This window comes from Xenopus laevis, chromosome 9_10L, assembly GCF_017654675.1.
Source record: "Xenopus laevis strain J_2021 chromosome 9_10L, Xenopus_laevis_v10.1, whole genome shotgun sequence".
NCBI classification, from domain to species: Eukaryota; Metazoa; Chordata; class Amphibia; order Anura; family Pipidae; genus Xenopus; species Xenopus laevis.
Genome location: NC_054387.1, coordinates 22,330,895 through 22,342,708, shown reverse-complemented (window position 1 = coordinate 22,342,708; position 11,814 = coordinate 22,330,895). Strand labels below are relative to the sequence as shown.

The window sequence follows — 11,814 nt, the reverse complement described above, 5'->3', positions numbered from 1 at the left end:
AACTCTGTTGTATACAAACAATATCAAGTCCATTTTGCTGGGCTGATTGTCTTTAAACTGGACTTTGAGAGAACATCTGCAGTTATCCATGACAACTAATCAAGAATTTACTTTGTTCTGTCTACTGCAATATATCTGTGGTAGGTCATAACCAGTACAATATTTAGGCATGTCCTAAACGCCTAAAAAGAAGGGGGTGGGGGCATATTAGCCCTTGATGTTTTTATACATGCGATAGTGTCTATTGTGTCTGCTATCTGTGAGTGGATAGGAAAAGCGAAGTCTAGGGTTACTATCTACAGGCAAACTCTGTTAGGTTAGCGACAGTGTGGGTGAGAGACAGGCGGCTGTTAGAGATATATTGGGGAGTGTAGGACAGGATGGTATAATAACAAGCAGATGGAGAACAGCTTGGGAAGGCAGAGATGCAGGAATATGATGAAACAGAGCTCAACTTAGAGAAATAAGAGTTCTCAGTAGTTTAGTAAGGTAGAGGCTTTGTGGGGGAAAAAAACTACATTAATCCAGGATGTCAAACCGGTTGCAGACTGATATTCAAAATCTGCCCTCGTATTTGAAATACACAACCAACCAACACTGGCCTAATGAATAGTGACTGTCTGGCATCTTACAGGGACCCCTTTAACACTTGCCATAATATATTGCCCAGTCGCTTTATGAGGAGCATTAAGGACACGCAGCTCCTCAGCGCTCTGGCGCATGCTCACGTGTGTTCGTGGGTGGGGAGTGCGGGCAGGCGCTAGGACCACGTGGACTAGGGGCACCTGCACAGGAAATCTGACCCTGGATACGAAAGTATACTGACGGGGATGCAAGGAAAACTGTGACGAATAAGACAAGGTACAGGTTCTATTATTCATGATTTGCAATCTGGGATCTTCAAGCTGTTTCTGAATTGCTGCTCCCCAGCATAATTTCTGACACACTTTTGCTGGGATGTAATTTGACTAATCCTGGTATGCCTTGAGTTAGTAAATAATAAATTATGACTGTTATATATATATATAATGCCTCTTGCATTTATACCAAGGTAATTTTTCTGTTGGTGGAAGCCCAGGTGTGGGGGAAGACTAAGCACAGATGAACTTTCAGGAATAGACTGTTATTGGATTTCTGTTGTATACAAATAATGTCTAGATACAGAGCATTTAATTCTGTCTTTGCTAAGATACCCAGTAGGCTGTGTTTGTTATCCCAGTCATACCAGACACAGTTCGCATTCAGGTGTTGTACTGATTGCAGCTCAGCATGTTGCATGTTAATCTGAGGTTACCCCTGTATCTGTGCCTGTAACCTCAACTGTCTTGCAGTAGTAATGTCATTATCATGGTGATTGTTTGTAAAATATGATTTTCTTTGTGGCAGGGCTTCACTGAGGATCCCTACTCCGTTGCCACACTGAATCAGGACTCCAAACCCATCAAGGAGAAGGATGAGGGGATGTCATATGAGGATAAAGAGCTCAGCATTCGGATAGGTAGAGGCATCTTTCAACAAGGCAAGCATCCTGTCCTGTCATATACCAAGCAGCTACCCGCTGTTACAGCCAAATCAGGAGCAGGATTGGTCTCAGATAGAGGTATCCTGACTGCCAGCTTCTGATTTTGGTACAGAATCCAAGTGCAACTGCCACTGTGGAAAAGAATACTTATATAAATTCTCCCCCCTCCCTATTTTGACATCATGTTTTGAGCCCAACCAGGTACTTCTAGCTGAGCCCCCTCTGCTCCTGTGTCACATACGTACAGCATAAATACCAAGTGCATTTCATAATGAAAGTGCCCAAGAATTCTCCTTTCTAAATTCTGATGGGATTCTGTATGGGTTCCACTCTGAACATGCTTTCGCTATCCAGAGATACAGTAGGCATCTGCCCAGGGTTGTTAACTTGTCTTTAACTAAGAAATCCCATATTACAGACACATTCCCTATTAACAATGAACATTGCGGCAAAGGTAGGGTTAAACAAGAGTTATTCTCCAAAAGTCACTTCTAGTGGTCACTTCTATTGCAGAGTGTAGAATTCTGCATAAAAACATAGTTATCCACTTCAAGTTTAATCTGTGTTGCATAGCTCTTCCATTCAAGTACAACTTATCTATTCAATAAAATTAAAGGATTTATCATTTCTTTGAGTTGTATGATTTTCTTCTATAGGCTGAAACAGAACAGCACCACCAGATATGATCTGTGCAACTTGGTGCAGATTCTATTCAGTGAGAAAAAGGTTTATCACTTATGAAAACTTATGGATGAAATTTTATTTGAGATGCAACTCAATTCATAAAATCTTATCACACAGTTTATCACGTGAAAACTTTATTGAAGTCTGTGGGAAAAAATGGAACTGAATTAGGAGAAAAGTTTTTTTTTCTCATCTAATCTCATCCATGATAAACCATGACATACTTTTTCTCACTAAATTGAATCTGGCCCATTGTCTGAAATGTAGAACTTAATCTAAAAAATGGCAAAAGCGCTCTAAATATATGTTTTATTGAATAAATAATATGTATTTCCCCTACATGCAAAGCATTTTCACCATTTTCCCATTGCTCTCTATGATGCAAAAAAGCTTTGCCTCTGTAATTACCTCCACTAAACTACACACAAGTTGCCCTGTTGATGTTATTACAGACATTAGGGGACTGAGAAAATTCTTTGCTCATACTTTAATAACTGACCTAACTGATCAACAGAAAACAGGCAAAACAACTATTTTTATAATGATTTCCTACTGATGTCATGGGTTGAAAGCATCTGTTCAGTTGTGGAATCCCTACAGCTCTTTTCTTTTTCTTGGGTTGTATATTTTCTCTTGGAAATATTGTTTAAAGCTGGTAGATGTCTGCTGCTTTTTATGACCTTGATCCAAGCATTTTCTTAAATTCTCTGCAGGCCATTGCTATAGGGCTATAATATGGATGATAGTGAGCAGTGGCCCACAGAGTTGCCTTCTCTGTCACTTTGCATGTAAAAAAAATTTGTATGTGTGATTCAACTTTCTGAAGATTCAGGTTCTAGGCCTGTGCAGTCTTACCCTTCAGTCTTTTCATTCTTTTGTATTCTGTCTATTTTTAGAGAGCTGTGACAATGATGGATGAACTGATATTAGGGATGCAGATGTGTACCAGTTTTTACTGTACTAGAATGTTTTTGTTTTTATGTGATTTGTAATTTTTTCTCCAAGGCTGCATCATCACGAGCAGTCTTTCAGCTCTAGCCAGCTACAGATAGAGTAAGAGTTAATCAGGTGTTAGGTGCGCCCGTTTTTTTCATGTGCTATTGCAATAGAGAGATACCGATGGAGTGAGAATTAATAAAATGCCAGGTGTGCCAATCATTTTAGACCTTCTTTCTAAAGTGAACTGCAGATTGAGTAAGAATTGATCAACAGTCGGTTGCACTAGTCGTTTCATCTATTCATGCTCTAGTAAGCTACAGATGGAGAAATATTTCATTAAGAGTTAGGTGCGCCAGTCGTTCCACATCCTGTTGCTCTTGCACAGTGGCTCGTGAGTAGTGTGTTGCTCACCAACCCCTTGGATGTTGCACCCAGTGGCTTCAAAGCAGGTGCATATTTTTGAATTCCTTGCTTGAAGCAAGTTTTGGTTGCATAAAACCTGATGTACTGACAAACAGAACCTCCTTAAGACTGCCAGCCCACACAGGGGCTACCAAATAGCCAATCACAGCCTTTATTTGGTACTCCCAGGAACTTTTTTCATGCTTGTGTTGCTCCCCAACTCCTTTTACAATTGAATATGGTTCATGAAAAAAAAAAAAAAGGTTGGGGACCCTTGCTCTAGCTTGATTGAGCTACAGTTTGAGTAAGCATCACACACACCAGTCTTTCCATGTCCAGTTGCTCTAGTGAGCTACAGATGCAGTTAGCATTAATCAAGAGTCAGGTGCATCAGCCTTTTCACATCTTACTGCTCCAGAATTTTACAGATGGAGTAAGAATTAATCAAGAGTCAAGCACATCAGTTACATCCTGTTGCTCTAGTGAACTGCAGAAGTAGTAAGACTTAATCAAGACTCAGGTGCACTAGTCATTTCACCTACTCTTGCTCTAGTGAGCTACAGATTGAGTAAGAATTAATCAGGAGTCAGACACAGAAGGTATTTTACCTACTCTTGCTCTAGTAAACTACAAGTGGAGTTAGAATTAATTTTCACATCCTGTTAATCATGTGAACTACAGATAGAGTAAGAATTTGTCAAGAGTCAGGTGCACCAGTTATGGCATATTCGTGCTATGTGTGACTCTGCAGCTACAAATAATAAACCACATAAAAATATTGTCTGATGTACTTTTAGTAGCTTTGCACGAAAGTGACTTTGCTGGCATCATAAATCAGGCAGCAAACTTATCTATAGAGCCTAGTCTAAGCACACTTGCGTGAAAGTGCACTGAGACTCTTAATACCCAGTTTATCTACTCTTTAAGAGCTTATCACAAAGCATAAAGTATAGGAAAAGGAGTGATGAATTCAGTCGAACGCAGTGGGTTGCTGCAAAAACTGTGCTTTTTATTTTAACGCAACATGTTTCGAGCTGTGCTCTTTGTCAAGTGTAATACAAAAGAAACCCAATACAATCTTAAATAGTTTAAACCCCACCCTTCATTTGTGGTAATCGAATGCAGGTTATTGCTGTTAGATAATTATTCAGCCTGGCCACATTCCAAAACAGAAATCATAAAATTATTGAATATACAAAAAGTCCCATAGCATGTAGACAATATTCATGTTAGTGACAACACGATGATTAGCTGTGCAATCCCAAATCCATGATGTGAAATTGAATCTGTAAAAATGACATTTTACATTTTTTTTATTCATTAACCCTTTAAGTGCCACAGAACGTAGAATCTACGTTCTGTGGAAAAGTAACTTGAAATGCCACAGAACGTAGATTCTACGTTCTGCAGCACTTCCGGGTTGTGGAGCGGAGGAGCGGCTGTTAGAGCCGCTCGCTCCGTTCCGCTTCGATCCCCTGCCCCTAGGCAACGAGCAGAGCAGGGGATCGAGTGGCCCCTGGGGCGCGATCGCCCAGGGGCCCAAAAGCAGCAGCAGGCACATGTTACTTACGTGTCCTGCTGCTGCAGCCTGCACTGCGCCGTTGATCTCCGCCCCCACAGCACAGGAACACGCAGATCGTCGCAGATGTCTTCCTGGGACCCCTCCACATCGTGTGCAACAGTCTTCAGCGACTTTTTCAGGTTAGTGCAACAATTACACACACAAACACACCAACACACACTTATTACAGTAATACACACTTAGATTCACACTTACACACACTTACACATACATTTTTGGGGATTGGGGGGGTCACTTACACTCACTGCACTTACACACATGTGCACACGCACACACGCGCACATAACATGTAATTTACCATTTGTACACACGCACATACATGGCATTGTGGCTTTTTTTTTTTTCTTATCGCATCGTCTCTTTTTTTGGCTGAAAAAAATGTTTTATTGCCATTACGAATAGCGTATTCGCTAACCGTACTGTGCAATATCTTTTGTATGTTATTTCGGTGATTATATTGCAATTTTGGGTATTGTGGTGCATTTTTAGCCATTTTATTGAATTTTTAGCCATTTTATTGCATTTTCAGCTCTGCATATGTTGTGTTCACTTGTTTCTAGCCGTATAACCTGTTTGGCCCAGCTAAAATAAAAATTTCATTTCATTTCACTCTTTACTGCCTTATTTTGTTTTGCCTTGTAAATTTTATCTACTATATATCCATTTTTTTTTCTTATCGCATCGTCTCTTTTTTTGGCTGAAAAAAATGTTTTATTGCCATTACGAATAGCGTATTCGCTAACCGTACTGTGCAATATCTTTTGTATGTTATTTAGCCATTTTATTGCATTTTCACCTCTGCATATGTTGTGTTCACTTGTTTCTAGCCGTATAACCTGTTTGGCCCAGCTAAAATATTCAAACTGTGATTCTGACGGCCGATAACACTATTCTGGAAAAAAAACATTGATTTTTGTGGTTTTATTGGATTTTTTTTCATTTCACTCTTTACTGCCTTATTTTGTTTTGCCTTGTAAATTTTATCTACTATATATCCATTTGGGGGTCTCTGTGCGCCACATAGTTTGGTATATCTATGCATATTGGGCATCAAAGTGTTCAGTAGACCCCTGGCGTTCATATTTAGGATGTTTTATGCTGATACGTTATGAAATGTGGGGCATATAATGGGGTAAAATTCAAGCTTTGTGACGATTTTCAGAAATTTGATAAACACCGTTATGTTCAGCATTGCTTTGCAGTTTGGCAGTTTGTAGTAGAAACACTTATTTACCCATATTGGATTCGTCAGAATGTGTACTTTCTGAAAATATATGGTTTTCTGGGGTCTCTGTACTGTTAGGGGGGTCTAATGTCGCATAATACACACACCAGGTGCTTATATTGCAGCAGCCAGCGCGTCAGCTGTGAAAATGTATATACACTATTGTCATTTGGTGGTCTCTGTACGCCAAATAGTTTGGTATATCTATGCATATTGAGCATCAAAGTGTTCAGTAGACCCCTGGCGTTCATATTTAGGATGTTTATGCTGATACGTTACGAAATGTGGGTCATATAATGGGGTAAAATTCAAGCTTTCTGACGATTTTCAGAAATTTGATAAAAAACCGTTATGTTCAGCATTGCTTTGCAGTTTGGCAGTTTGTAGTAGAAACACTTATTTACCCATATTGGATTCGTCAGAATGTGTACTTTCTGAAAATATATGGTTTTCTGGGGTCTCTGTACTGTTAGGGGGGTCTAATGTTGCATAATACACACACCAGGCGCTTATATTGCAGCAGCCAGCGCGTCAGCCGTGAAAATGTATATACACTATTGTCATTTGGTGGTCTCTGTGCGCTACATAGTTTGGTATATCTATGCATATTGAGCATCAAAGTGTTCAGTAGACCTCTGGCGTTCATATTTAGGATGTTTTATGCTGATACGTTACGAAACGTGGAGCATATAATGGGGTAAAATTCAAGCTTTGTGACGATTTTCAGAAATTTGATAAAAACCGTTATGTTCAGCATTGCTTTGCAGTTTGGCAGTTTGTAGTAGAAACACTTATTTACCCATATTGGATTCTTCAGAATGTGTACTTTCTGAAAATATATGGTTTTCTGGGGTCTCTGTACTGTTGGGGGGGTCTAATGTTGCATAATACACACACCAGGCGCTTATATTGCAGCAGCCAGCGCGTCAGCCGTGAAAATGTATATACACTATTGTCATTTGGTGGTCTCTGTGCGCTACATAGTTTGGTATATCTATGCATATTGAGCATCAAAGTGTTCAGTAGACCTCTGGCGTTCATATTTAGGATGTTTTATGCTGATACGTTACGAAACGTGGAGCATATAATGGGGTAAAATTCAAGCTTTGTGACGATTTTCAGAAATTTGATAAAAACCGTTATGTTCAGCATTGCTTTGCAGTTTGGCAGTTTGTAGTAGAAACACTTATTTACCCATATTGGATTCGTCAGAATGTGTACTTTCTGAAAATATCTGGTTTTCTGGGGTCTCTGTACTGTTAGGGGGGTCTAATGTCGCATAATACACACACCAGGTGCTTATATTGCAGCAGCCAGCGCGTCAGCCGTGAAAATGTATATACACTATTGTCATTTGGGGGTCTCTGTGCGCCACATAGTTTGGTATATCTATGCATATTGGGCATCAAAGTGTTCAGTAGACCCCTGGCGTTCATATTTAGGATGTTTTATGCTGATACGTTACGAAACGTGGAGCATATAATGGGGTAAAATTCAAGCTTTGTGACGATTTTCAGAAATTTGATAAAAACCGTTATGTTCAGCATTGCTTTGCAGTTTGGCAGTTTGTAGTAGAAACACTTATTTACCCATATTGGATTCGTCAGAATGTGTACTTTCTGAAAATATCTGGTTTTCTGGGGTCTCTGTACTGTTAGGGGGGTCTAATGTCGCATAATACACACACCAGGTGCTTATATTGCAGCAGCCAGCGCGTCAACCGTGAAAATGTATATACACTATTGTCATTTGGGGGTCTCTGTGCGCCACATAGTTTGGTATATCTATGCATATTGGGCATCAAAGTGTTCAGTAGACCCCATGCGTTCATATTTAGGATGTTTTATGCTGATACGTTACGAAACGTGGAGCATATAATGGGGTAAAATTCAAGCTTTGTGACGATTTTCAGAAATTTGATAAAAAACGTTATGTTCAGCATTGCTTTGCAGTTTGGCAGTTTGTAGTAGAAACACTTATTTACCCATATTGAATTCGTCAGAATGTGTACTTTCTGAAAATATATGGTTTTCTGGGGTCTCTGTACTGTTAGGTGGTCTAATGTCGCATAATACACACCCCGGGTGGTTATGTTGCAGCAGCCAGCGCGTCAGCCGTGAAAATGTCTATACATATTGTCATTTGGGGGTCTCTGTGCGCCACATAGTTTGGTATATCTATGCACATTGGGCATCAAACTATTTAGTAGACCCCTATGTTTATATTTAGGATGCTTTATGCTGGTAATGATACATGGACAATACGATGCTGGAAAGTTGAAGCTTTGAGGCAATTTTCAGATATTTCACCAAAACCGCCAAATTTGGCAAAGCCTTGCGACTCAGTAGTTTGGAGCAGAAAGGCATGGGTACCCATTTTAGATTCTGTAGAATGTGTACTTTCCAAAAATGGTTTGGGGGGTAAACATATATTTCTGTGTTTTTACCCCACAAAAATGCAGACAATGTGCTGATTTTTCATTAGCTGAAGTTACCCACAGGACAATTTGTATGTGCTAACTTCATTTTGGGGCCTCTAAATGCCATATACTTTGGTAAACCTATGCACAGTGGGCACCAAACTGTTTGGAGGACCCCTGGCAATCACAATTTGGGTGCTTTTTTGTGATACGTAATGATACATGGGCGATATGATGCTGGATAGTTGAAGCATTGAGGCAATTTTCAGATATTTCACCAAAACCGACAACTTTGGGAAAGCCTTGCGACTCAGTAGTTTGGAGCAATAAGGCATGGGTACCCATTTTAGATTCTGTAGAATGTGTACTTTCCAAAAATGTATGGGTTTGGGGGGTAAACATATATTTCTGTGTTTTTACCCCACAAAAAATGCAGTTAATGTGTTGATCTTTCATTTGCTGAAGTTACCCACGGAACTGTTTGTATGCGCTAACTTCATTTTGGGGCCTCTAAATGCCAGATACTTTGGTAAACTTATGAACAATGGCCACCAAAATGTTCAGAGGAACCCTGGCAATCATATTTAGGGTGCTTTTTCTTAGTACGTAATGATACATGGGTGATATGGTGCTGGGAAGTTGAAGCTTTGAGGCAATTTTCAGATATTTCACCAAAACCGACAACTTTGGGAAAGCCTTGCGACTCAGTAGTTTGGAGCAGAAAGGCATGGGTACCCATTTTAGATTCAGTAGAATGTGTACTTTCCAAAAATATATGGGTTTGGGGGGTAAACATTTATTTCTGTGTTTTTACCCCACAAAAATGCAGTCAATGTGTTGATTTCTCATTAGATGAAGTTACCCACAGGACTATTTGTCTGCGCTAACTTCATTTTGAGGCCTCTAAATGCCAGATACTTTGGTAAACCTATGAACAATGGCCACCAAACTGTTTGGAGGAACCCTGGCAATCATATTTAGGGTGCTTTTTCTTGGTGCGTAACGATACATGGGTGATATGGTGCTGAGAAGTTGAAGCTTTGAGGCAATTTTCAGATATTTCACCAAAACCGACAATTGTGGGAAAGCCTTGCGACTCAGTAGTTTGGAGCAGAAAGGCATGGGTACCCATTTTAGATTCGGTAGAATGTGTACTTTCCAAAAATATATGGGTTTTGGGGGTAAACATATATTTCTGTGTTTTTACCCCACAAAAATGCAGTCAATGTGTTGATTTTTCATTAGCTGAAGTTACCCACGGGACTGTTTGTATGCGCTAACTTCATTTTGGGGCCTCTAAATGCCAGATACTTTGGTAAACCTATGAACAATGGCCACCAAACTGTTTGGAGGAACCCTGGCAATCATATTTAGGGTGCTTTTTCTTGGTGCGTAACGATACATGGGTGATATGGTGCTGAGAAGTTGAAGCTTTGAGGCAATTTTCAGATATTTCACCAAAACCGACAATTGTAGGAAAGCCTTGCGACTCAGTAGTTTGGAGCAGAAAGGCATGGGTACCCATTTTAGATTCGGTAGAATGTGTACTTTCCAAAAATATATGGGTTTTGGGGGTAAACATATATTTCTGTGTTTTTACCCCACAAAAATGCAGTCAATGTGTTGATTTTTCATTAGCTGAAGTTACCCACGGGACTGTTTGTATGCGCTAACTTCATTTTGGGGCCTCTAAATGCCAGATACTTTGGTAAACCTATGAACAATGGCCACCAAACTGTTTGGAGGAACCCTGGCAATCATATTTAGGGTGCTTTTTCTTGGTGCGTAACGATACATGGGTGATATGGTGCTGAGAAGTTGAAGGTTTGAGGCAATTTTCACATATTTCACCAAAACTGACAATTGTGGGAAAGCCTTGCGACTCAGTAGTTTGGAGCAGAAAGGCATGGGTACCCATTTTAGATTCGGTAGAATGTGTACTTTCCAAAAATATATGGGTTTTGGGGGTAAACATATATTTCTGTGTTTTTACCCCACAAAAATGCAGTCAATGTGTTTGATTTTTCATTAGCTGAAGTTACCCACGGGACTGTTTGTATGCGCTAACTTCATTTTGGGGCCTCTAAATGCCAGATACTTTGGTAAACCTATGAACAATGGCCACCAAAATGTTCAGAGGAACCATGGCAATCATATTTAGGGTGCTTTTTCTTAGTACATAATGATACATGGGTGATATGGTGCTGGGAAGTTGAAGGTTTGAGGCAATTTTCACATATTTCACCAAAACCGACAATTTTGGGAAAGCCTTGCGACTCAGTAGTTTGGAGCAGAAAGGCATGGGTACCCATTTTAGATTCTGTAGAATGTGTACTTTCCAAAAATATATGGGTTTGGGGGGTAAACATATATTTCTGTGTTTTTACCCCACAAAAAATGCAGTCAATGTGTTGATTTCTCAGTAGCTGAAGTAAAGTCCTGATCAATTTGGATGTGCTAACTTCATATTGGTGTCTCTAAATGCCAGATACTTTGGTAAACCTATGCATAATGGGTATCAAACTGTTCAGTGGACCCCTGGCAATCATATTTCAGGTGCTTTTTCTTGGTACCTAATATAGTTTGGGATATGCGGAGCAGCAAAATAAAACCTTTGAAATGATTTTTCAGAATTTTGAATTTTTTTTTGAAAAACCGCTATGTTCAGACAAGCTTTTATGTTTGGTAGTTGGGAGTAGAGAGATATAGTTACCCATTTTGTAATCAGCAGAATGTGTACTTTTCAAAAATGTATGGTTTTCTGGGGTAAACCTACGGTTTCAGGAGTTTTTGCCTTGGAATCTAAAGTATGCCGTTTTCTGCCTTAGTGCTTTCAAAATTCGGTAATATACTGCCGGGAGTTTTTGAGGTACAGAAGTCCTAAATCTCCCTAAAACTATACATATCTGGTATTGGCACGTTCGAGAGACATAAGGCTTTCCAAATCAGTTGGATTTTCATCCGTAAAATGAAATATTTTTCTGGTATAAATTGATATACGATGAAAAATGGTAATTTTTCATTTTTTTTTGGTATTTAGC

The 11,814-nt window shown here is 39.6% G+C and overlaps 1 protein-coding gene across 2 annotated transcripts in view; it reads left to right on the top strand.

Annotated features, from left to right (window-relative positions):
- The window catches only part of LOC108704334 (zinc transporter ZIP11), a 255,673-nt gene that overhangs the window by 95,279 nt on the left and 148,580 nt on the right, over positions 1-11,814 (top strand). The window contains exon 5 of one of the 2 annotated variants that reach the window (XM_018240831.2): positions 1,387-1,498. In XM_018240831.2, the coding sequence (XP_018096320.1) occupies positions 1,387-1,498 (112 nt within the window). Of the gene's footprint in view, positions 1-1,386; positions 1,520-11,814 lie in introns of both variants that reach the window. The other variant, XM_018240830.2, reaches the window with a different exon arrangement.